The sequence below is a fragment of the Macaca fascicularis genome, chromosome X (genome assembly GCF_037993035.2).
Source record: "Macaca fascicularis isolate 582-1 chromosome X, T2T-MFA8v1.1".
NCBI classification, from domain to species: Eukaryota; Metazoa; Chordata; class Mammalia; order Primates; family Cercopithecidae; genus Macaca; species Macaca fascicularis.
Window position 1 is genome coordinate 54,262,628 of NC_088395.1, and position 27,964 is coordinate 54,290,591.

General features: G+C 39.5%; 1 protein-coding gene across 10 annotated transcripts in view; it reads right to left on the reverse strand.

Annotated features, from left to right (window-relative positions):
- The window catches only part of WNK3 (WNK lysine deficient protein kinase 3), a 172,127-nt gene that overhangs the window by 93,907 nt on the left and 50,256 nt on the right, over positions 1–27,964 (reverse strand). For all 10 annotated transcript variants that reach the window (XM_045384307.2, XM_005593675.4, XM_074029851.1 and 7 more), the window contains exons 5-10: positions 27,756–27,913; positions 21,594–21,682; positions 17,664–17,883; positions 14,051–14,345; positions 12,620–12,813; positions 12,376–12,525 (exon numbers count right to left, since the gene is read on the reverse strand). In XM_045384307.2, the coding sequence (XP_045240242.2) occupies positions 12,376–12,525; positions 12,620–12,813; positions 14,051–14,345; positions 17,664–17,883; positions 21,594–21,682; positions 27,756–27,913 (1,106 nt within the window). The remainder of the gene's footprint in view (positions 1–12,375; positions 12,526–12,619; positions 12,814–14,050; positions 14,346–17,663; positions 17,884–21,593; positions 21,683–27,755; positions 27,914–27,964) is intronic.

Here is a 27,964-nt window from a genome sequence, read left to right on the forward strand (position 1 = left end):
CACTGTACTCCTGCCTGGGCTACAGAAGGACACCCTACCTCAACAAACAAATAAACAAAAATAATTATAGCTTAAAGCCTACAGGAAATAAATAGTTGCATGGTCCTTACATTTTATGATATATTAAATCTATGTAAAAACTGTGAAGAATTTAGAATGTAAATTAAAATCCCTAGAGTAAACACACACATACAAATACTGAAAAGGGACACAAGAAACTTTTGGGTGTTCTGGAAATGTTCTGTATCTTGATTATGGCATATATCTGTCAACTCATTTAACTGTACACTATAAATACATGCAGTTTACTGTACATAAACTAAGCCTGAATAAAGTTCTTTAAAAGTAAAAAGACACACAGATAACATCATACTTAATGGGTGAAAGACTGAAAATTTTCTCACTAAGATTAGGAAAAGTACGATATTTGCTCTCAACTCCTACTCAACATTATACTAGAAGTTCCAGCAAGAACAATTTTTTAAAAAACAAACATCTAGGCCGGGCGTGGTAGCTCACACCTGTAATCCCAGCACTTCTGGAGACCGAGGCGGGTGGATCAGGAGGTCAGAAGTTCAAGACCAGCCTGGCCAAGATGGTGAAACCCTGTCTCTCCTAAAAATACAAAAATTAGCTGGGCACGGTGGCAGGCAACTGTAATCCCAGCTACTCGGGAGGCTAAGGCAGGAGAATTGCTTGAACTCGGGGGGCGGAGATTGCAGAGAGCCAAGATTGCACCACTGCACTCCAGCCTGGGTGACAGAGTAAGACTATGTCTCAAAAAAAAAAAAAAAATCTAAATTGGAAAGCAAAATTAAAACTATCTCTATTCCCAGATGACATGATCTTATTATAGAAATTCCTATAGAATCTACAAAAAAACTATTAGAGCTGATAAACAAATTTAGCAAAATTATAGGATATAAGAGCAACTCACAAAAATCAGTTGTATTTGTATGCCCTAGCAATTAACAATCCAAAATGGAAATTAAGAAAACAACTCCATTTATAATAACAACAAAAATAATAACTTAGGAAAAAACTTTACAAGGAATTGTAAAGACTTGTGGAACATTATGCAGCCATAAAAAAGAATGAAATCATGTCCTTTGCAGCAACAAGGATGTAGCTATCCTAGGCGAACTAACACAGACACAGAAAGCCAAATATCACATGTTCTCACATATAAGTGGGAGCTAAACACTGGGTACATGTGGACATAAAGATGAAAAGAGTAAACACTGGGGACTAATAGAGGGGAGAGAAAGGGATGGGGAAAAAAGCTGAAAAACTAACCATTGGGTATCATGCTCCACATCTGAGTAATGAGTTCAGTCATACCCCAGACCTCAGCATCATGCAATATACCTCTGTGACAATCCTGCACACGTACTCCCTGATTCTAAAATAAAAGTTGAAAAATAAAAAAAAAAAAGATTTGCTTGCTGAGAACTACAAAATACTGCTGAAATTAAAAACTAACTATTTTTCCCCAGCTTTATTGAGGTATAATTGACAAATAAAAACTGTATATATTCAAGATGTACAATGTGATGATTTGCTATACATATACACTGTGAAATGATCACCACAATAAAATTAACATATCGACCACAACACAAAGTTACCCTTTGTACATGTATGTGTGGTGAGGATACTTAAGATCTCTTTTAAGGCTGGGCGCAGTGGCTCACGCCTGTAATCCCAGCACTTTGGTAGGCTGAAGTGGGCGGATCACTTGAGGCCAGGAGTTCGAGACCAGTCTGGACAACATGGCGAAACCCCGTCTCTACTAAAAATACAAAAATTAGCTGGGTATGGTGGCATACGCCTGTAGTCTCAGCTACCTGGGAGGCTCAGGCATGAGAATCACTTGAACCCAGGAGGCAGAGGTTGTATGAGCCGAGACTGCACCCCTGCACTCCAGCCTGAAGAACAGAGTGAGACACTGACTCAAAAAAAAAAAAAAAAAAAATTTCAAGTAAACAGTATGTTGCATCCCTAGAACTTATTCATCTTATAAGTAAAAGTTTACACCCTTTAACCAAGTCTCTCCATTTCTCCTACTTCTCAGACCTTGGCAACTACTGTTCTATTCTCTGCTTCTATGAGTTTGATATTTATAGATTCCACATATAAGTAAGATCATACAGTATCTTTATGTATCTGGCTTCACTTAGTATAATGTCCTCCTGGTTCATCCATGTTGTCACAAATAGCAGGATTTCCTTCTTTTTCAGTGGCTGATTTCCTGAATTTCCTTCTTGATATACATATATATACACATACATATACATGTATATGCACACACACCACATTTTTGTTATCCATTCATCTGTCAACACTTAAGCTGTTTCCATATCTTGGCTATTGTGAATAAAGCTGCAATGAACACGAGGGTGCAGGTATGCCAAGATACTGATTTCTTTTCGTTTGGATATATGCCCAGAAGTGGAATGGCTGGATTGTAAGGTAGGTTTTTGTTTTTTTTGGTTTGTTTTTGTTTTTTTTTTTTTAATTTTTTGAGGAACTTTCATACTGTTTTTGTTTGTTTTTGAGACAGGGTCTTGCTCTGCTGCCCAGGCTGGAGTGCAGTGGTGCAATCAGGGCTCACTGCAGCCTTGACCTCCTGGGTTCAAGGGATCCTTCTGCCTCAGCCTCCAGAGTAGCTGGGACTATGGGATACATGCCACCACACCTAGTTAATTTTTAAATTTTTTTGTAGAAACAAGGAGGTCTCACTATGTTGTCCAGGTTGGTCTTGAACTCCTGGGCTAAAGTGATCCTCGTGTGAGGATCAGCCTCCCAAAGCATTGGGATCACAGGTGTGAGTCACTGCACCTGGCCTCATACTGTTTTCCATAATGGCTACACCAATTTACATTCCCATCAACAGTGTACAAGGGTTCCCTTTTCTCCACACCTTTGCCAACACTTAAAGAACACCTAATTTAATGAAAGGACATCCATGTTCTTGGACTCGAAGACTTCATATTATTAAGAGACAATACTACCCAAGCAATATACAAAGTTAACACAATGCCTATCAAAATCCCAGCTGGCTTTTTGGACCCAACTTGACAAGCTGATCCTAAAATTCATGTGGAAATGCAAAGGACTCAGAGGAACCAAAATAATCTTGAGAAAGGAAAACTAAGTTGGAAGACTCATATTTTTATGGTGAATTTATTGTCAACAAGGGTGCCAAGGCTATTCAATGGGCGAATAGTCTTTTGAATAAATGGCACTAGAAAAACTGGATGTCCACGTGGAAAGAATGAAATTGGCCCCCTACCTCAAACTATATACAAAAATTAACTCAAAATGGATCAAAGACCCAAATTTAAGAGCTAAAATTTAAAACTCTTAGAAGAAAATATAGGAGAAAATCTTTATGACCTTGGATTAAGCAATAGTTTCTTAGATATGACACAAAAAGCACAAAGTAACCAAAGAAAACATTGAGAAATTGGACTTTATCAAATTTAAAAAAAAATTATGCCACAAAGGACACCATCAAGAATGTGAAAAGACAACGCACAGAATGGAAGAAAATATTTGTAAATCATACATCTGATAATGGTCTAAGTATCCAGAATATATAAAGAACTCATAACTCAACAATAAAAAGACAAAAAGATACCCAATTAAAAACTGGGTAAAAGGGTTAGGCGCAGTGGCTCATGCCTATAATCCTGGCACTTTGGGAGGCCAAGGTGGGAGGACTGCTTGAGACCAGGAGTTCAAAACCAGCCAGGGCAATATGGCGAGACCTCAACTCTACAAAAAATAAAATAATAAAACAAAAACTGAGCAAAGGATTTCAATAGCTATTTCTCCAAAGACAATAAAAGAAGATACATGAAGGACCTATAGGCATATAAAAAGATGCTCAACAATATTAGTCTTCAGAAAAATGCAAATCAAAACCACAATGAGATACCACATCACACCCACCAGGATGTCTACAATAAAAAAGACAGATAACAAGTGTTGGTAGAGATGTGGAGAAAGGGAAGTCTTTTCAACAGATGAAGCTGTTAGGATATTCCTAGAGGAAAGAAAAAAGAACCTTGACCCCTTACTTCACAGCATTCATAAAAATTAATTCAAGATGAACCATGGACTTAAACATAAAACTATAAACCATATGAAAGTTTCCTTGTAACTTGGGTGTAGGCAAAGGTTTCATGGGCCACAGAAAGTGGTAACTACAATAGAAAAACTTTGATGAATCAGACTTCATCAAAATTAAATACTTTGTCTCATTAAATGAGACCATTACAAAAATGAATGGCAATATACAGACTGGAGAATATATTTATAAAACATGTATCTGAGAAGGGACTTGTATAATCCAGAATATATAAAGAATTTCTGTAAGTCCATAATAAAAAGGGCAAATAAAATGGGCAAATGACTTGAACAGGCACTTCACAAAGAAAGATATACAAAGGCCAACAAATACATGAAAAGGTACTCAACATCATAGTCATCAGGGAAATACCGATTAAAACCACGATGAGATGCCACTATACAGACGCTAGAATAACTAAAATTAAAAATGCTGGTGAGGGTGTGGAGCTCTCATACATTGCTGGTGTTAGTGCAGCCAATTTGGAAAACTTCCATTTCTTAAAAAGTCAAACACTTATTCTATGACCCTGCAATTCTACTTCTAGGTATAATTCAAGAGAAATGAAAACATGTTTACAAAAAAAAAAAACTTATATAGGGATGTTCGTTGCAGCTTTATTCACAGTAACCCAAAACTAGAAATCATTTAGCTGTTGGTGAATAGTAAAATAGATAAACAAATTTGGTATATTCATAAAATGGAATATTATCCTGCAGTTAAAAAAAAGAAAGAGCTGGCTGGGCGGATCACCTGAGGTCAGGAGTTCCAGACCAGCCTGACCAACGTGGAGAAACCCCGTCTCTACTAAAAATACAAAATTAGCTGGGCGTGGTGGTGCAAGACTGTAACCACAGCTACTCGGGAGGCTGAGGCAGGAGAATCACTTGAACCCGGGAGGCAGAGGTTGCAATGAGCCGAGATCGCGCCATTGCACTCCAGCCTGGGCAACAAGAGCGAAGCTCCATCTCAAAAAAAAAAAAAAAAAAAAGAGCTACTGTTACATACACAACATGGATCAATCTCAAAAACATGTTGAATGACAGAAGCCTTACACAAGAATGTATATTATATTGTTCCATTTATATGAAGGTCTAGAATGGGCTAAGCTAATCTATGGTGAAAAAATTAGCTAGGCATGGTGACTTACATCTGTAATTCCAGCACTTTGGGAAGCCAACGTGGGAAGACTCTATGAGCCTAGGAGTTCAAGACCAGCCTGGACAACATGGCAAGACCCCATCTCTACAAAAAAATTAAAAACTTAGCCAGGCGGAGTGGTGCATACCTGTGGTCCCAGCTACTCGGGAGGCTGAGGTGCAAGGATGGCTTGAACCAGGAGGTCAGGGCTGCAGTGAGCTGTGTTTGCACCACTACACTCCAGCCTTTGCAAAAGAGCAAGACCTTGTCTCAAAAAACAACAAGAAATAATCAACAGCGGTTGACTCTAATGGGTGTGGAGAAGACTGACTGGGAAGGGGCATGAGGGAACTTTCTCTGGAGTAATGGCAGTATTCTCTATTAGGTGGGCAAGGCTTCAGGCCAAATCTGGCACATCACCTGTTTTTGTGAGCAAAGGTTTATTGGAACACAGTCGCGCCTATTTGTTTACATATTTATGGTTGTTTTCATGCATAGAACAGCAGAACTGAGTAGCTGCAACAGAGATTATATAGTCTGCAAAGCCTACAATATTTACTATCTAGACATTTACAGAAAAAGGCTGTCAACACCTCTTCTATGTCTTGATAATGGTTGGGGTTACACAGGTGTAAGCATTTGTCGAAACTCATGAATTATGATTTATGCATTTTACTGTATATAAACTAAAAAATATAAATACTGAGTTCTAGTCAATGATACGTATTTATGGATGATGTATACTGATGTTAGCAACTTCCTTTAAACTTTGAAATGCACCAGAAAAATAAAATGGATTAATAAAGGGATAAAGGGATAAATAGGTATGTGATAGAGCAAATAGAGCAAAAGTTAACTGTATAATTTAGGTGTTAGGTGCGCCACTGCACTCCATCCTGGGCGAAAGAGTGAGACTCCATCTCAAAAAAATAAAACAAAACAAAACAAAAAACAATTAAGTTGTCTCTAGAAATAACAAGTAATTTTTCACTGCTACAATTTTTTCCAATATTCTGTATATTTCAAATTTTTCTTAGTAAGATGTCGGGGAAAACTTTTTAATTAGGTAAGGAAAGTATACAACACATGCAATCTGCCCACAGAATGAACATTAAAGTCCAAAATACTTTGTTAATTACATCTGTGTAGTGCAGGAAAACAAAAACAAAAACAAAAACAAAAACAAAAAAAAAAAAGGAAGAAGAAAAAATGGTTTGTTAAACCCCTTAATCTAAAATCATAAATCCCAGAATAGCATGCCCCTGTCTGAAGAAACTTCAGCTGCAAAGATCTTTATTTATTCTCACTCAGTCCTGTTAGGAGTCAGCACACACATACTGAAATCCATTATAAATTTATAATGTATTGATGAAGAGGAGATTTTATAAATAATGGGATTCCTAGGGTTGGTGTGAGGATGTACATGTAATGTCTTTGGAATAGTATTTGGCAATAAGAATCACTCAACAGTATTATCTCACAAAGGCAAATGCTTTATTATAAATGTAGAACAATAAGAGAACCATAGGTTCCAAACGTTTTAGGACTAAAGGATCTTGGAAAGCTACACTTGCCTCCTTGCTGTTTTCCAAACATGCCAGATAAACTTCTCCCTTAGGGCCTTTGCACCTGTTATTCCCTCTGTCTGAAATATACATTACTGACTCCCTCACTTCCTTCAAGTGTCTGCTCAAATGTTACCTTCTCAATGAGACCTAATCTGATGGCCATCTTCCTTAAAACTGCCACCCACTTTCCTCCTTTTCCTGCTCTACATTTTCCCCAAAGCACCTTGTACTATATAATTTCCTTTTTATAATGGTTATTGACAATCTTTCCCCATTAGACAACAAACCTCAATGACAGAAGGGGTTTTTGTATTTTATTCACTGTTATATCCTAAGTAGGTCCTCAAATTTTTTTTTTTAATTGTAGTCATCTGGTCTAATCCCTACACTTTACAGATGAGAACATTTAGAAAAGACCTGAATCAAGGTCACCCAGTAAGTAAGGAAAAGAGTCAGGAACACGGACTGTGATTTCCACTGAAGTGCTATATCTATTATAGTTGACTATCATCCTGACCCTTAAATATCACAGAAAAATCACAATCATCCTCATTTTCCCCCACAAGGATTTACCTTTGGAATTTCTTGGCCTTGTAAATGCTGCTGTGTGTGTAACATAGAAATGCTCTGAAAAGCAGTGGAAGCGTCTACCAGAATGCTAAGTGTCAGGAGATGAACTGAAGATTGCTGATTTGGAAGGGCTATCCCAGAGCTTTGACAGAGGGTCTGCTGTTGTAATTGTGGCTCTGATGACCCAGAAACAGGTGCTAAGCTGTAAGATGGCTACCACTGTGGCTGGTCAGCAGACTGCTGCTGGATGTATGCTGGCTGGTATTGTGCTAGGCTTTTCTGTAGGGGAAAAGTCTGACTGTTGTCTAGTGCCTGAAGTACTTGAGGCTGCTCTAAAGGCCGTATTATATATTGTTGTTCCAGGGCTGCCAGTTGCAACTGTTCTTGCAACGGATGTATAATCTGGACCATGTGTGTAATGGTGTTTGGAATACCTGGTTAACGGCTGAACTTGCTTAGGTGCCTGTGAATGAGGTACCTGCTGCTGGACAGCAGCATGTTGACTAAACAAAGATTGCTGTTGATTTATGGGGCCTTCCTGAGTAGACAACTGATGGGTTTCCTGTGCTTGTCTATGAGATGAATGAGTCATCTGCTGCTGCTGAATGAAAGCTAAGTGAGAAACCTGGCTTGGTGCTAGATGTGATTGGGAAAACTGCTGAGAAATGTGGGGGCTATATCTGTGCCTGTGAAGAGGCCTGCTGAATGGACACCTGCTCAGGGTTTTGAAGCTGTCCTTCCACTGCCCTCTGAGATATAATGCTAGTTGACTGGGCCTGAGCTTTTAGCTCCTGGTGTCCAAAACTGACATCTGCTTGGGATGGAGTCGCTGAAAGCTGGATATTAAATAAAGGCTCAGTAGAACGTGTCCGTGTATCTAAGGTTGATATTAAATACATCCTTTGTTCCAATGTTGAAGAAGAACTACCTTGGGGTTGTGTTAAACAGGCTTGTTGCTCAAAAGTCTGTGCTACAAATGGTGGTACAGAGTATAACTTCTGATCTGCAGAGTTTGTCTGTCATGTGTACTTGCTTGCTATCAGGAGGGCTTATTGTGTATGCCTGCTGGGTTATGAAGATTGCATGTTCAGCTGTCTGGATAGTGTAAGCAGTTTGTCCTAAATAAGATACATGCTCAAGAGACAGTGCCTGATAAGCAGGCTGTTCCATAGGTTGCACAAGGTAAGCTGCCTGGATTACATATGCTGCCTGGTCTGGAAAAGGTGACTGAAGTGGAGGTTGCACTAGATAAGCAGGCTGCACGTGAGTCTTTGCCAAATATGAGGGCTGTACTGCAGCTGGGACTGGATAAGAAGTCTGCATAGAATAGGCTGGCTGTGATCTCGGTGGTTGTACAGTGTAAAGAGGATGCTCCAGGACTGGCAGTGAATAAACAGGCTGTTTATGTAGTGGAGCCTGAATTGAGTAAGTTGGCTGTGATGAGTAAGAAGTTTGTTCCTGGGGACATATCACAAAGGGCAGCTGCTCAGGAGTCTTCAATGGGAAGGATGATAATCCTGCAGGTGGCCCTGGATAAGTGTGTTGAACAGAATAAGAAGGCTGTTCCAGGGACTGAATCACATTTTCAATACCACTCTTTGGCTGTTGCTGACTTGCAAGAGCTTCAGACTCTTGCAGAATATAATCCTGCTGAAAATTTTTCTGTAGAGATGCCAAAATCTTAGGTTGTAAAATTAATAACTGTTGCTGAATAGAGGCTTGGAAACAATGCTCCTTCAAACGCACAGTCTGGCTTTGTGGCATTGAAGAATCTGAAGTTAGAGACTTCCGATGGGTATGGCTGTGATACTGAATGTATCTTTTGGGAAGAATGCCCCCCAATGGAATTAGAAGGGAGCTGAGCTGTACCAGCAGCATTCTGTGCACTGCTCACATGTTGGACAGAAGAATGATTCAACAAAGCTTGAGGGTGATTAACCGGTAAGAAACTAGAAGTTTGGCAGCTGGTGCTTTGGTTAATGCCTAATTCCCACTTCTAGGATCACACTCAAGTTGAAGACCAACTGTTGGATGCTGGGAAGTCATCTGTGAAGCAGACAATATCTGAGGAGAAACTGCAGAAAGAATTGGTTGTGGCCGGGAATGGTGGCTCACACCTGTAATCCCAACATTTTGGGAGGCCCAGACGGGCAGATGTCTTGAGACCAGGAGTTCAAGACCAGCCTGGCCAACATGACAAAACCCCATCTCTACTAAAAATACAAAAATTGGCTGGGCATGCTGGTATGCTCCTGTAGTCCCAGCTACTCGGGAGGCTGCGGTGGGAGAATTGCTTGAACCCAGGAGGCAGAGGTTGCAGTGAGCTGAGATCACACCACTTCACTCCAGCCTGGGTGACAGAGTGAGACTCTGTCTAAAAAAAAAAAGAAAGAAAGGATTGGTTGTGGAACTCCAGTAACTGACAAGTCTAAAGTCATAGGTTGGGCTAAAGTTTTTCTATCTGCTCCAAAGGCCAGCTACAGGTACAAGGAGAATTCAAATTATAAATGCATATACTATGCCCATTTTAATGGGACTTTCCCAGACATACTGATAGAGAAAATAATGCTATGTTTCAAAAATTTCAGCAAATTATCAAAAAGGTGCTAGGTATAGCATTAGTCCTATAAAAATCTTAATACCATGAGTAAATGCTAGTTAACTGAATACACTAAGGGGTTGAGACCAGTGACAGCAGTATAACACTCATGGTTTCTTATTTATTGCATTTACTGTGTAACTCATTCAAACCCTGGCAGAGATTCTGAGTATCCGAATCTGACATCGTCACACACCTGACAGTGGAAGTCCCATGAGAAAGCTCAAAGGATTTCAGTATCATTCCTAAAATGAATATAGATACTCTCTCAGGAAGAAAGGAGAGAATTGGCAGAAATAAATACCGATTGGCTGCAATAATTCCTAGAATTTGGGTTACCATGCTCATAAAAAGACCCATATAATCAAAGTTATTGCTTATGTGGCTTCTATATATTAGGTGAAAAGGGCAGGCTACAAAAAATCGTTATGTATGTGATATACACGTATATATATAAACAAAGTTATACATGTGTACATAGAAAAAAAGATAAATCTAAAGGCTATACCTCAAACATAAACAATAAGTTGTCGGCCGGGCGCGGTGGCTCACGCCTGTAATCCCAGCACTTTGGGAGGCCGAGGCGGGCGGATCACGAGGTCAGGAGATCAAGACAATCCTGGCTAACACGGTGAAACCCTGTCTCTACTAAAAATACAAAAAATTAGCCGGGCATAGTGGCACGTGCCTGTAGTCCCAGCACTCGGGAGGCTGAGGCAGAAGAATCGCTTGAACCTGGGAGGCGGAGGTGGCAGTGAGCCGAGATCGCGCCACTGCACTCCATCCTGGGCGACAGAGTGAGACTCCATCTCAAAAAAACAAAACAAAACAAAACAAAAAAACAATGAGCTGTCTCTAGCTGGAGAAATAACAAGTAATTTTTCACTTTCTTTTTCATAACTTTATGGGCTTTATTTTAAAATAAGCAAATAACACATTGATAATTAAATTTTTGGAACACATTTTAAAATACACATACCTGTATGCTTATGTAAATTGAACCTAAGTTAAATTTAAACACCGATTCAACACACTTTGCATTATAGGATTAGAAAGAGGCAAATCAAACTCCCACACGAGCTCAATTACAAATAGGCACCATATCACTTATAAATACTAGTCAAATATCTGGCACCTTCAACTATATCAAATCAAATCTACCCCTAGCAGATTTTAAATGCATCTGGCATTTGTCAAGTACATGCATGCTTTCCCCTATAAGACTGGGCTCTTTGAGGGCAAGGATCATGTTTATTTTATTTCATATCCCCAGAAGGTGGTAATCATTAAAAGTCTGATGATGAACTGATAATATACTAATTTCTTAAAAGATGCACCAGCAGCTAGCTAAACCAGGCACTCTCTGTTAGCTAGTAGCTATCAGATCATCTCACTCCTAGAGAGGGAAGACAAATGCAAGGTATGGTAGGAAGTGAGGGGAGAAAATGGGGTAATGGCAAAGAAAAATGCAACCATGCATCCAGAATCCATAACCTAGGGAACCAGGATACAGTCTTAATATATAAACTCACACAAAGACTGTTAACTCATTGTCAGAAATGAATAATGCTGACTTTAAGAGTCTGAAAGACAAAAACACTTCTTATTTCTCCTACAGAAATAAACATGAACCAAAACAAGAGTTTAGATGAACATGCTAAAAATTATGAAAATCTATGAAATACTATTTCTAATTAACTGCAACATACATCCCTCTATGTTCAAATCAGGTTGGAAAAGTTTAATACAAAGAACAAATAATCATTAATAAGAGGAAGAGATCAGTCCTAAATAAATCTTTTGTTCACATATACTGACTTCTCTGTTTCTTCTCCAATTATACAAGCAGTATCTCAAGATTCTAGTTACACAATGTTAGGCACATTAAGAGGAATGTCTTGGGCCAGGTGCTGTGGCTCATGCCTGTAATCCTAGCACTTCAGGAGGCCAAGGCAGGCGGATCACCTGAGGTCGGGAGTTTGAGACCAGCCTGACCAACATGGAGAAACCCCGTTTCTACTAAAAATACAAAAAATTAGCTGGGCATGGTGGCTAATGCCTGTAATCCCAGCTACTTGGGAGGCTGAGGCAGGAGAATCGCTTGAACCTCGGAGGTGGAGGTTGCAGTGAGCCGAGATTGCACCATTGCACTCCAGCCTGGGCAGCAAGAGTGAAACTCCGTCACACACACACACACAAAAAGAGGAATGTCTTGGGTGAAGGAAAGCATAAACAACTTTTAGCTTTTGGTGACCTTTCTCTAAACTATAATGAATTTATAAAAGAGAACCTTTGCCTGTCAGAAAATCTAGGCAGTATTAAATTTATTTAAATGAATACAGAACCTCTAAAATGTGTCTTACCTTTATCTGTGGGACCTTCTGAACAGTTAATGGGGAAACCTGGGGTTGTGAAACAACTGTTGGTCCAAGCACATGTACAGGTAAAACAGTGGACTGACCTTGTACCAAAGGCAAAATCTGCGGCTGAGTCAGCTTTGGCTGCTTCTGTAACTGTTAAAATAAGGGAAAAAAAAGATTAAAGATAAACTTTCCCATTTACAGTAAGTACACTGATTATATATTTAAATATAACAGTTCACCTCACCCCTGAAACTTGCTGGTAATGTCCTACTAGTTGCTGAGATGAATAAATTTGTCCTGGGACATTTATTTCAGCCTGCGGGATGTTAGAAACCATTTGAGAGCCCATCGTTTGATTTGAGGAATAGGCTACACTGGGCTGACTTGAAGTATCTGAATGTATAACTGATGCAGCTCCTGCCTCAGACAAATTGTCACCTATAACAAAGAAAATAAGTAACAAGTAGAAGGGAAAACTTGAAGCACAAAATGTCCAAATGGTATAGGTAATGGTGTTTCTTTAACAGCTTTTTTACTCTGAGAACCTGACATAGCTTCAAATAAAATATTTACACTACAGCATTAATCAAAAACCGGCATGTAAACTCTTATCAAGCAATGAAATGTTGACATTGTAGTATAACTAAAATTTTCTTAGTAAAGCAAACCTAAAAACAGAGAATCAGACAAAAATCAACTCCATTTGCTGGCCATGTCACATATATCCCTAACTAATCTACTCTTGACATAAGGATTTCAGTAAAATATGTCATATTCTCTTTCTCCTATAACCTAGAATACTGTCTTTGTAGAACAATAGGTTATTACTATGCAAATACTGTGTCCTTCTGGAAAAGAAAATGCATTACAGCAGAAAATTAGAGGAATTGTGTTAATGTTATACTTGAGGGTCCCTTCTAAAATACAAAGGATCTTAAAGACTAGAAAATTCCTTCTTGAGGAATAAATTTTATCTTTAGTTCTAAATTTTCTTTATTAAAAGATTTATGTGGCTGGGCGTGGTGGCTCATGCCTACAAACCCAACACTTTGGGAGGCTGAGGCGGGCAGATGGCTTGAGCCCAGGAGTTTGAGACCAGCCTGGCCAATATGGTGAAACCCCATCTCTACCAAAAGAAAATACAAAAATTAGCCAGGTGTAGTGGCATGCACTTGTAGTCCCAACTACTCAGGTGGCTGAGGTGGGAGGATCACTTGAGCCTGGGGAGGTTGAGGCTGCAGTGAGTCATGATCGCACCACTGCACTCCAGCCTGGGTGACAGAGCAAGGCCCTGTCTCAAAAAAAAAAAAAAAAAAAGATTTATGTTAGACCCTCAAAAATGACAATAAGGTTATTTATACCCCAAACTAAACCACATGATAGATTATAATCCTTCTGCAACTAGCACCTTAGAAGAATCACTTAACAGAACAGTTTCTTAATTTTAAAATAAGGAAACTAGCTGGCTTGTCTATTTTGGGGGTTTTCTGAAGGCTTGATAAAATGATAGATAACAGAATGCTCTGAAAAACACAGAAGTGCTATTTAAAGACAAGCAAATACACAAAAAAGAAAAGAAACAGAATGCGCCATTGACCACTGCCCTTCAAAATAAATAAAGATTAGGGAATATAATTGCACATGTGTTTGCTTTTACGACCTGTAACTGTGTTACCTGCAACAGAGGAGCAGTGCTGCTGTGGTTTTCTTTGTAGAAGCTGTTGTCTAACATGTTGATCAACTTCAGTTTCTTCACATTCAGCCCCAGTTTGCTGAGTGGGAGCAGGGGGCAAAGTTATATTCTGGGGCTGAGGGAATACATTCCCCATAGACTTGCACTGAGAATCCCTGCGTTCTTCCAAACAGCCAGCAGGCTTCTTCTCTCTTGTCTTCTTTATCGGTGTCACCCGGTCTCTAATGGATTTAGCAACAGCTTTGGAATCACTTTCATGGAAGAACCCAGACTTGACCTACAAACAAAACACAGTAAGCAAAAACTACTTCTTTAACATTTAAGATTTTAACTTTTTTTTTTTTTTTGAGACAGAGTCTAGCTCTATTGCCCAGGCTGGAGTGCAGTGGCACGATCTCGGCTCACCACAACTTGAATCAGGTTCAAGTGATTCTCCTGCCTCGGCCTCCCAAGTAGCTGGGATTACAGGTGCCCGCCACCACGCCCAGCTAATTTTTTTGTATTTTTAGTAGAGACGGGGTTTCACTGTGTTGCCCAGGCTGGTCTTGAATTCCTGACCTCGTGATCCACCGCCTCAGCCTCCCAAAGTGCTAGGATTACAAGCATGAGCCACCACGCCTGGCCAATTTTAACTTTTTCTTTTATTTTCACTAGCAGTTATTTTATGCCCCCAAATTCCAAATTAACAGTTAATCTGTTTCTATATTCTCTCTTAAACAAAGACATACATAAATGCCAGAGCCTCTAATTGGCATGAGAAATATCAATAGTATTACCAAGCATTGTTAAAATAAATTCAGGCTTTAAACAAAAACAAACAAAACTTGATGTTTCAGAATATGCAGTCTTATCACAGGTAATTTAGAACTGCCATTACGTTTTTTGAAGGATTAAAAAGGTTTTCTCATTCAGCAACATTAAGTGTCTACAATATGCGCAGTACTAGGCACCAGATACAGGTGACTAAGTTGGTCCTTTGTCCTGTATGAGCACACTATCGGGTGGTGTGAAATGGACATAACTTAACTTGAAATGAGCTGCTGTAAAAGTCTTTAAGTAGGAGCACATTGCATCTCTGGAGGTAATAGAGTAAGTGTTTTCACAGAAGAATTCTATTTTATTTGATTTGTTTCTGAGAGACAGGGTCTCACTCTGTTGCCCAGGCTACAATGCAGTGGTACCATGATAGGTCAATGCAGCCTCAACCTCCCAGGCTCAAGTGATCCTCTCACCTCAGCCTCCCGAGTAGCTGGGATCACAGGCATGCACCACCACACCTGGCTAATTTTTAATTTTTTGTAGAGACAGGGTCTCCCTATATTGCTCGGGCTTTGGTCTCGAACTCCTGGGTTCAAGCAATCCTCTCACCTCGGCCTCCCCAAAATGCTGGGATGACAGGCATGAGCCACCGCATCCAGCCTGGAAGGTAAATTCTGACCTGAATTAAAGCCAAAAAAGGAACATGCACACTATTGACGGATGTGCAGAAGTTTAGAGTGGAGACCAACATTCTAGGCAGAGGCAAGTATGCTAACAGCAAAGTACTACGTCTTACTAGGCATTAGAGGAGAAAAGAAGAGAAGGTTCTGCCTTCTCATCTCAGAGGAACAAGGCTGAACAGTAGAGAAGATCATTTGAGGAGGTACCATGACATATCATTCTCAGTCCTGCAATCTGCTTTAAGATGCTCCCTCTTAATCCCCAAACCTGTGCTTATATCACTCCCATCACTGTGTTTGCTATAATACATAGCACAATTGGCCTTAATCTAGGGAGATTATCTCAGTGAATCTTTTACCAGCTGCTGACACTAGAAGGATTCAATATGCCATTGCTGGCTTTGAAGATGGGGTGGAGACATGTGAAAGGACTGAAGAGTGGCTTCCAGGAGCTGAAAGTGGACCCAACCACTCCCATGTCCCCTGAAGACATGGAATTTAGGAAATTCAAAATTAAATACAGGAGTGAAGCAGAGAAGTCAAGGAAGGTGGTAATGGGAAATGCCAGGGTGATAGTTGTGTACCAGATGTCCAAAATAATCATTCCAGTTTAGAACAGTATGATCAGAAAGACATGTTAAAGGTTATCATTTCCAAGTTCCCACTGTCATTGCCCCATCCTTCTTTTTAACCTGAGGTCAGAATGCCCAGGTGAGCCTCGGCTGGTTTTGAGTACATACTGCTGTGGCTCCTGCACACCCTCCTACCAGCACTGCAGCTGCCTGGAGCAGGTGTGGACATGCATTTCACCCCACAGAAGTTGCCTGCTGTGATCTATTGAGGGTGGGGGCTAGTCACAGAGAGATTGGAAGCAAAGAGTCAGAGTGGCCCACTTCCCATCAAACCATATGGTAACCAGACAACTAATTTCTGGTCTGCACAATAGCCCTGCCGGTGACCTGACTATGCTGAGGCATAGGTGTATTTTCCTGGCCTCATTTAGAACCTTACCCTCTCACTTCCCCAGAAGTAGCTCTTGTAAACTCTTAGGGAAACTGAAGCCACACTTGCTATGACTGAGAAATTCTCTTCAGCTTATCCTCTTCTGGGACTCTTCACCTAATTGTACCAATACTGCCCCTTCCCACCAGCTAGGTGCATGCTTGCCATTCAGTCTTCAAAACAAAACAATACATTACATAGGTAAACTATGATGAAAAACAAAGAAATGAGTAACACAAAACTCTGGGTAGAGGGCCGGGCACAGTGGCTCACACCTGTAATTCCAACACTTTGGGAAGCCGAGGGGAGAGGATCACTTAAGGTCAGGAGTTGGAGACTAGCCTGGCTAACATGGCTAACATGGTAAAACCACATCTCCGCTGGGAGTAGTGGCAGGCACCTGTAATCCCAGTAACTCGGGAGGCTGAGACAGGAGAACTGCTTGAACCTGGGAGGTGGAGGTCGCAGTGAGCCGAGATTGTGCCACCGCACTCCAACCTGGGCGACAGAGCGAGACTCCATTTCAAAACAAAACAAAAAAAAGTCTAGGTAGATATTACTCATGGTGATGAGGGAGGAAAATGCAAATGAGAGAGGCACTCAGATGGCTTTTAAGGTAATGGTAATGTTCTATTTCTTAATAAATGTAGAGCTTTATTATTCTTTACACTCTACATACAAATTTAATATACTGTGTCATAGTGATATAGTTCACAACCACATAACAATTTAAAGAAAAAAGGAGAAGGCCGGGCTCAGTGGCTCACGCCTGTAATCCCAGCACTTTGGGAGGCCGAGGCAGGTGGATCACAAGGTCAGGAGTTCAAGACCAGCCTGGCTAACACGGTGAAACCCCGTCTCTACTAAAAATACAAAAAATTAGCCGGGCGTGGTGGCGGGTGCCTGTAGTTCCAGCTACTTGGGAGGCTGATGCAGGAGAATGGCGTGAACTCAGGAGGCAGAGCTTGCAGTGAGCCAAGATCGCGCCACTGCACTCCAGCCTGGGTGACAGAGTGAGACTCCATCTCACAAAAAAAAAAAAAAAAAAAAAAAAAAAAAAGGAGAAAATGAGAGGAAAGAAAGCAATGAAAAGGAGAAAGGAATGAACCCTGATAAAATAAGAGGTGAGGGGAATAGTGGTATGATTAACTTACCATTTCATATGCTACTTCCTCAGGTGTATCTGTTTCTAAATTGAAACTAAATTCAATAGCTTCATTGTCTTTGTGTTTGCCTTTCAATTTTTTAGGGTCTTCAACCCAGAGTCTTAAAGCCAGGGATGAATTTGAGCAATCATCTTCTTCTGCTAACTCCACCCTCAGTCCTGTATCCTCAGCAAAAAATGCATGGTTTAATAGGTCCCTGATAGACAACCTAATAAACGAAACACATATCTCATTATCAGTTCTTCCAATCATAGCAAGATGTAGACCCTTTAATTACTAAAAATTAATTGTATAAAAGCAAAAAACTTATTTGAAATTTTCTATCAATTTAATCATTAATCTGCCTTGTTATAAAAACCACATCTCTTTCTTTAACAGATCCTGTGGAAGCAAAAACAACAAAAAATCTTATATCCAACTTATTACCAGGGATGCAAAGAAATCCCAACTAACATGCATACGGAGTGACTTCAATTAAAAACGAATTATTGGCCGGGCGCGGTGGCTCACGTCTGTAATCCCAGCACTTTGGGAGGCCGAGGCGGGTGGATCATGAGGTCAGGAGTTCGAGACCATCCTGGCTAACATGGTGAAACCCCGTCTCTACTAAAATTACAAAAAATTAGCCGGGCGTGGTGGCATGCACCTGTAGTCCCAGCTACTTGGGAAGCTGAGGCAGGAGAATGGCGTGAACCCGGGAGGCGGAGCGGAGCTTGCAGTGAGCCGAGACTGTGCCACTGCACTCCAGCCTGGGCGACAGAGCGAGACTCCGTCTCAAAAAAAAAAAAAAAAAAACCGAATTATTAACCAGTAATACATCTAAATAACAAAGTTTAACATACACAAAATTATGCCTAGTGAGAATTGGAGAAGTAGCTTAGTACATGTTAGGCAAATTTCCCTAAGCCACTGGCTTAAGTTACTCAGACTCAAACAGTAGATTCTCAGCAAAGGGAACCAAAAACTCTTGCAGATTTATAAACTCTAAAGTACATTAAAAATTCAAACTCTTTTTACGAATGTTATAAATAGAAGTCACTGTCTCCATCAATAATCTAGTCAGTGTACTTTACAGAATGCCATGGGTGAAGCTAATGTGGTTCCGCAAAGTCCAGTGGTTTTCGTACTTAACTCTGGTTTTAGACCAGAGTATACATATAATGGATACAACCCTAGCCTAGTATTAGGGATTAACCATCTCTGAAGAGAAACAAAGGACATAGCTTCAAAAGATTTGTTTACAAGCTGGATAAGTTAATTTAGTTTTCTTTTACTAACTTTTAAAAAAGATACATAATATTTAAACTCTCTGTATTACAGGTCAGGGAGAGCTGAAACTGATATACTGCATAATGTCTACAGAGACCTCTTCCTATACTACTTAAAGAGAAAAAGTATATACACAGCATGATATCCTGTAAGTTGAGGATTTTCAACCCCCTACATTTTTAGTGAACAAGTGACATATACTTAACTAAGACAGTGTCATAAATAGAACAAGCCATAATTCCATACAAAGTTGATTTTTTTAAAAAAAAAGATAAAGCTGCTCAAATGAATTACTTTTAAGACTAACGCGAGATGTGTGTGTGTGTGTGTGTGTGTGTGTGTGTGTGTGTGTGTGTGTTTTTGAGACGGAGTGCAGTCATGTGATCTTGACTCACTGCAACCTCTACTTCCCGGGTTCAAGCGATTTTCCTGCCTCAGCCTCCCAAGTAGCTGGGACTACAGATGTGTGCCACCACGCCCAGCTAATTTTTGTATTTTTTAGTAGAAACGTGGTTTCACCATGTTGGCCAGGATGGTCTCAATCTCTTGATTTTGTGATCCGCCCGCCTCAGCCTCAGGCGTGAGCCACTGTGCCCGTCCCTAAGACTAAAGTGAAATGTGTTTAAGGAGGCACAACCAAGTAAAGCCTCTGCCTCCCAATAAAAATTTTTACTGTTTTATAGTGAATTTTTACTGTAAAATGTTTATTATTTACAGTAACATTATTTTGGTTTATTAGTTTGCTTGTTTGCTTGCTTGTTTTGGGATGGCGTCTCACTCTGTTGCCCAGGCTGGAGTGCAGTCGCAAGATCTCGGCTCACTGCAACCTCCACCTCCCAGGTTCAAGCAATTCTCCTGCCTCAGCCCCCAGAGTAGCTGGGAGTATAGGCACCCACCACCACACCCAGCTAATTTTTGTATTTCTTGTAGAGCTGGGGTTTCATCATGTTGGCCAGGCTGGTCTCAAACTCCTGACCTCAAGTGATCTGTCCGCCTCAGCCTCCCAAAGTGCTGGTATTACAGGTGTGAGCCACCGCACCCAGCCTGTTTGTTTTTAAGACAGGGTCTTACTCTGTCATCCAGGCTAGAGTACAATCATAGTTCATTGTAGCCTCCAACTCCTGGGCTCAAGCAATCCTCCCACTTCAGCCTCCCCAGGGGCTGGGACTACAGGCGTGTGCCACTATGCCTGGCTAATTTTTTCATTTTAATATTTTGTAGAGACAAGGGTCTCATTTTGCTTCCCAGGCTGTTCTTGAACTCCTGGCCTCAAGTGATCCTCCTGCCTCAGCCTCCCAAAGCACTAGGATTACAGGGGTAAGCCACCACCCTCAGCCTATTATCCTTTTAGTCATCAAAATAATACTTGTTTTATGTAATTACTAACTTGGCTCAAGGTCACACAGGCTAAGTGTGAGTCCAGATTTGACTTTAAGTCTGATGATGAAGCCTCTGCTTTTTCCAATATACTAATATGCTATAAATCCTTTTCAATACTCCAATGCTCTTTGGTAATAGAACATATTTAAAGGCTGTACAAACAATAATCAGAATCCGAACTAAAATAGCTACTTCTATAGTGTTTTTAGCCTCATGTTTAAAAGCATGCCTAAGCTCTTATCTCAACAACAAAAAACCAAACAAGCCAATTAAAAATGGGCAAAAGAGTTGAATAGATATTTCTGCAAAGATATACAAATGGCCAATAATCCCATGAAAATTTCTACTAAGGATATATCACCTTTACTAATAATCATCAATAACGAAGTAAAAATCAAAAGACAAACCTACCAATTTAAAGTCAGCAACTGTCCAAAGCTGAAACTAAAGGGTGGCAGGCCGGATGCAGTGGTTCACACCTGTAATGACAGCACTTTGGGAGGCTGAGACGGGTGGATCACTTGAGGCCAGGAGTTGGAGACCAGCCTGGCCAAGACGGTAAAACCCCGTCTCTACTAAAAATACAAAAATTAGCCAGGTGTGATGGCATGAGCCTGCAATCCCAGCTACTCAGGAGGCTGAGGCAGGAGAATCGCTAGAACCTGGGAGGCAGAGGTTGCAGTGGGTCAAGATCGTACCACTACACTTCAGCCTGGGTAACAGAGTGATACTCCGTCTCAAAATAATAATAATAATAATAAATTAAAAATAAAATAAGAAATAAAACCTAAAGGGAGGCAAAAGCTAAGAGTAATGGGAGTTGTCTATAAGGCAAATTGTGACACAAATAAATGTGGAATACAATTTCTTGAATACATATTTCTTCTATCCATATTAGCTTTATCATTACCGTGACACTAAGGATATAGAATCAAATTTTTAAAACTTTGTCCACTCTCAACTGTTAGAAGCAAATTAACCCGTGGGGGCCTACTGACTGTTAAGCTGATGGCTGAAGGTGATGAAAGCTTGTCAAAGGCACACACACACACAAACACAACCCAAACGTCAGTTCAAGAAAAATTCAGCACATGATATCCAAGTCTAAAATGGTAAACAACATGCACTGACACAATTCAATCTAGAGTATGGTTTGGCTTCTACTCAAAAGTCAAACTCAGCATGACTGAAAGGTCAGAAAACGACCCAATGCAAGATAAGAGAAAAATGCATCTTTTAGTTATGTCATTTTGCTACAATTGCACCCACCTTTCAGATTTGTTTTGACGAATACATCCTTCAATGATTTCTTTGACTTCAGGATCAGTGACTTTATTGAAGCTGGCTGGTTTTATGCCCTAGGAGAAAAAAAATGGTTTCTAGTAACAAATGATGCAACTGAAAGCCCAAGTCAACATGACATTTATTAAACATTATTTTTATCACTAAACCATAGTCAAATTTTAAATGAAGTATTTGTAAATATATATGTATATATATAGAGAGAGAACATAAGTTTAATAACCTTTTGGCAAGGATGTTGTCTACAAATAACAGTAAAAAACTGTAAATAATCTAAACCTCTGACAACAGAGGCAAAGTTACACATATTATGTTATATATATACCATGTTTTTCAAATCTAGACCTGCAGGTATATATGACAATATACAGAAATTAAAAATGTTCTCAGAATAATTAATGACATGGAAATTATCATAATGTACTATTAAGTAGGGAAAAATAGGATCCCAAAATCTACATATAGTATAATCCCAATTAACAAAATATAATAAACAAGTTTATTATTATTATTTTTTTGAGATGGAGTCTCACTGTGTCACCCAGGATGGAGTGCAGCAGCGCGATCTTGGCTCACTGCAACTTCCCACCTCCCTGGTTCAAGCAATTCCCCTGTCTCAGCCTCCTGAGTAGCTGGGATTATAGGCGCACACAACCACGCCCGGCTAATTTTTCTGTATTTTTAGTAGAGATGGGGTTTCACCATGTTGGCCTGACTGGTCTTGAACTCCCGATCTCAGGCAATCCGCCTGCCTCAGCCTCCCAAAGTGCTGGGATTACAGGCGTAAGCCACCGCGCCCAGCCATAAACAAGTATTTTTTTGAAATCAGAAAATAATTAATGCTAGTTTTAAAAACTTTTGAAAATTCAAAATAAAGGCTTCTCTACATTCCAATTCTCTCTCTGTCTATATATATATATATATAATTGTTTGTTTGTTTTGTTTTTGAGACATATATTTTGTTTTGTTTTTGAGACAGAGTCTCACTCTGTCACCCAGGCTAGAGTGCAGTGGTACGATCTCAGCTCACTGCAACCACTGCCTCCTGGGTTCAAGCGATTCTCATGTTTCAGCCTCCCAAGTAGCTGGGATTACAGGCATGCGCCTCCATACCTGGCTAGTTTTTTTTTTTTTTTAATAAAGATGTGGTTTTGCCATGCTGGCCAGGCTGGTCTCAAACTCCTGACCTCAGGTGATCCGCCCACCTCGGCCTCCCAAGGTACTGGGATTACAGGTGTGGGCCACTGTGCCCAGCCTACCTTGGCTTTTAATGTAATCTAATTGCAAATTTTTATAATTTAGTTTTATTTTCAATGGCTATGTTTAACAATTGGATTGCAGAATTTCTGAAAACGTAATAGCATTTGTGAGCTGGTATGAGCCAGCTCATGCACATCCTACCCTATGGACCTTGTTTGGATCCTGATTTGAACAAACCAACTGTAAAAAGGCATCATTTAGACAATTTTGAAAATTTGAGTATGGACTGGGTTTCAGATATTTGATATTAAGGAATTATTCATGAGTATTTTAGGGGGGACGATTACATGATTTTTTTTTTTTGGAGACAGAGTTTGCTGTCACCCAGGCTTGAGTATAGTGGCACGATCTCGGCTCACTATAGCCTTGACTTCCTGGGCTCAGGCAATCCTCTCACCTCAGCCACCTTAGTAGCTGGGACCACAGGTACACACCACCACACCCAGCTATTTTTTTTTTTTTTTTTTTTGTATTTTTGTGTAGAGATGGGGTTTCACCATGTTGCCCAGACTGGTCTTGAACTACTGGGCTCAAGCAATCTGCCCACCTGGGGCTCCCAAAGTACTAGGATTACAGGCATGAGCCACCATGCCTGAGCTACATGATTTTTTTTTTTTTTTTAAAGGTTCTTATCTGTTAGAGATGTAAACTGGAAAATTCATGGGTGAAATGACATGATGCCTGAGATTTGCTTTAAAATATTCCAGGATACAATATGTATGGGGGCAGATAGCTGAAACAAGGTTGACAAAATGTTTGTTGTTGAAACTGGTGATGGTTACACGGGGCTTCATTATGCTATTCTACTTTCAAGTATGTTTGAAAATTTCTATAAGAGCTCAGAAAAAGAGATAAGGCTAGAATGTGTTTTTAGTTTTGGCCCATATTTTGGAAGGCCATAAATAGAAAAGAATTTTGTGTTAAGATTTTCTAAGTTACAGCTCCTGAACTGTTTTTACGTAGGAGCAGAGAAAGGCAATAATTTACCCAGAGCTGAGAAATGAATATACCAGTGGGAAGGTCAAAGAGGGCTTTTTCCATAGGTAGAATAACAGGTCAATTTTTTTTAATTTTTAAAATTTATTTATTTTTTAAAATTTATTTTTATTTTTAATTTTTTATTGTACTTTGAGTTGCTGTTTTAATACATCTATTTTTTGAATAGTGACTTTATTATTTTATATTAAAGTCATTAAAAATGCCATATCACAATTCAGATTTCCATCTGTCTTAAGCTTCTACATTTTAGGAACTAAATTAACTCCTAATTTCATCAGATTTATCTACCATGTAATATTGGGCTTTCTGATTCTGTGTCCTTTGAGGTAGCATGACAGGCGTAGAAGTATATGTTAGATTGCCTCATTCCATAACAATTATTCTTTCCATTGTATCTTTCTGCTTCCAGCTTAATTTGGAATTTTCTATTAAATGACTCCAATGATCTTACTTGGGTTATTTTTTAAATCTAAAATGCTTAAATAAAAGATAATAGAATATAAAATAAGCAGATTCAGAAAGCCAATATGTTGGCTTTTTATAATATGTTTATTATGAAAACATTTTGAGTTGTCTGGACTTCATTTATTTGTTATTGAATTCCTAGAACCTGATAATTAGCTTGAGGTACGTGCTCTCAGTATTTTATTATTGCTTAAGGATAAAAACAATACAGATTAATATATAGGTATATATGTTCATATATATACATATATACACATACATACACATATGTATCTACTGATTGCTCCTTGCTTCTAGCCATTCTAGAAGACTGAAATATATTGAATTGGGCTGGGTGCAGTGGCTCATGCCTATAATCCTAGCATTTTGGGAAGCTGAGGCAGGAGGACTGTTTGAGCCCAGGAATTCAAGACCAGACTGCGCAATACAGCAAGATCTTGTCTCTACAAAAAAAAAAAAAAAAAAAAAAATTAGCCGAGTTTGGTGGCACGTGCCTGTAGTCCCAGCTACTCTGGAGGCTGAGGTGGGAAGATCACTTGAGCCTGGGAGGTTGAGGCTGCAGTGAGCTGTGATCATGCCACTGCACTTCAGCCTGGGTGACAGAGTGAGACCCTGTCTTTAAAAAAAAAAAAAAGAAAGCAAAAAAAAAGCCAAAGTAATAAAAACTGAAAACATCACTCCCTAACTATTTTACTACAGTTTACTATTATTTATGCGTTTGCGGTTATTTAGTTACTCTATCTGCATGGTAGAAATAAACATACAATGAGTGCAACAGTGCATCTCTTCCCAACTCTTCATTCAGTGAGGTCACACTGGTAACTTGAAATCAGCCATGGTGGGAGTACTTATACCACAAAAATCAGCAAATACTAGAAGTCAGCATTCTTTCTTTCTTCAGAGAATCAGGTGTTAAACATTTACCAGCTCACCACTACTCTTAATTAAGTCTCTTGTATTCTATAAAAGCCTCCCTTCCTGTTTCTTTTATAAAATGTATTTGTTGGAGAAACTAGGTCATTTGTCCTATAGAATGTCCCACATTCTGGATTGTAGCCTTATTTCTTATTGTCTCCTTACACAAACTTCTAGAGTCAGACAGACTTGGGGTCAAAACCCACCATTATCAGTAGCTGCGGGAAGTTGGGCAAGGTACAACCTCTGATTCTCAGTTTCATCATCTGTAAACTGAGGATTGCACCTATCTCGTAGGGGATAAAGACTAAAGTATGTGGTGGCCAGGTGCAGTGGCTCACGCCTGTGATCCCAGAACTTTGGAGGCCAAGGTAGGCGGATCACGAGGTCAGGAGTTCAAGACCATCCTGGTCAACATGGTGAAACACTGTCTCTACTAAAGATACAAAAAATTAGCCAGGCGTGGTGGTGCGTGCCTGTAATCCCAGCTACTTGGGAGGCTGAGGCAGGAGAATCACTTGAACCCAGGAGATGGAGGATGCAGTGAGCCAAGATCGTGCCATTGCACTCCAGCCTAGGTGACAGGGTGAGATTCGGTCTCAAAAAATAAATAAATAAAGTATGTGGTAAACCGCATGCATTAAAAAACAGTATCTCCTCACATCTGTTAGAATGACTATTATCAAAAAGATGAAAGATAAGTGTTGGCGAGGATGCAGAGAAAAAGGAACGCTTGTACGTTGTTGATGGGAATATAAATGGTACAGCTGTTATGGAAAATGGTATGGAATTTCCTCAAGAAAACTAAAAATAGAACCACCATAGCAATTCTACTTCTTGGTAGATACCCAAAGGAATTGAAATTAGTATGTCAAACAGATACATGCACGCCTATGTTCATTGCGTCACTATACACAATAGCCAAGATATGGATGACCTAAATGTTCATCAGTGAATGAATAAAGAAAATATGGTATATATACACAATGGAATACGATTCAGCCTTAAAAAAGAAGAAAATTCTATCATTTGTGACAATGTGGATGAACCTAGAAGACATTATGTTAAGTGAAATAAAGCAGCACAGAAAGACAAATATAACATGATCTAATTTGCACATGGAACCTAAAAAAGATGAACTCATAGAAGAGTAGAACGATGGTTACCAGAGACTGGGAGTTGTGGGGGAGGAAATGGGGAGCTATCTATCGGTCAAAAGGTGTAAGTTGCAGTTAGGAGGAGTAAGTTTTGAGATCTACTGTACAGCAGGGTAACTACAGTTGATAATAATAACAATATACTGTAAATTTCAAAATAACTTAGTAAATTTCAAATGTCTTACCACATAAAATAATAAGTGGGGTGACAGATATGTTAATTAGCCTGATTTAATCATTCCACATTTGTGTGTGTGTGTCTGTGTATCTCAAAACATCACATGGTACCCCTTAAATGTGTACAATAACAATTTGTCAACTAAAAATGATATTAATTTTGGCTGGGCGCAGTGGCTCACACCTGTAATCCCAGCACTTTGGGAGGCTGAGGTGGGTAGTGGATCACAAGGTCAAGAGATAAAGACTATGCTGGCCAACATGGTGAAACCCTGTCTCAACTAAAAACACAAAATTAGCTGGGCATGGTGGTGCACGCCTGTAGTCCCAGCTACTTGGGAGGCTGAGGCAGGAGAATTGCTTGAACCGGGGAGGTGGAGGTTGCAGTGAGCCGAGATCCCGCCACTGCACTCCAGCCTGGTGACAGACTGTGTCTCAAAAAAAAAAAAAAAAAAAAAAAAAAAAGATATTAATTTTAAAAAAATTTTAAAAACTGGTACCTACTAATGTTAAGCTACCTAAACAATCTTTCACAGCCCGTCTTGAGCTGCCCAACTGGATATGAAGTAGTCCTCTTTTGAATAAGCATAACACTTTGCTTCTACCTTCCTTATGTCCCTTACTATACTCTCATCCTCTTATTTTATAGTCATTTGGGAATTTATATTATTCCCTTATTTAAAATGTAAGCTCTTTGAGGGTAGCAAACACTTCTTACTCATCTTTGCATTCCTTACAATTTCTAACACAAAAATTTACTCATAGCAGGACTCAAATACTGTATCTATTGAACTATATTTTGAATGCCCTTTCATAAAAGGGCTTTTAGACCTAGAAGAAACTATGTAGTCAGTTTCTATTATTCAGCTTTGAAAAATAAGATCCATCTAACAGATAACTAAAAATTCCTTATGAACAAATATATATAGATGATATACCTGTACGTTTTCCCAAAGACACTAATACAAAGCATTTTATATGACTCCAATGAAGCATAGTCATATGGTATAAATCTAAGGCTTGTTGCATTACAATTGTTAATTTTAATACTGTTACCTAGAGCTAAACCAAAATTAGTTTTGAGTAAGTCAAACTTAACTAATTTCAACATGAAATGTGGCAACAGATAAAGTAAAAAGAAAAAAGTTATACCTACACTAGTTACTTTCCGGTATATTTGAGCTGCATTCTGACACTCAGAATAAGGATACTCCGACGTGGCCATTTCCAGCATACACATTCCAAAAGCATAAACATCTACAGATTCATCATAGTGTTCTTCATACATCTCTGGAGCCATAAACTCAGGAGTTCCTACAAAATAACACCACCACCACATTTTTTATGAAAGAGAAAAAAGTATCC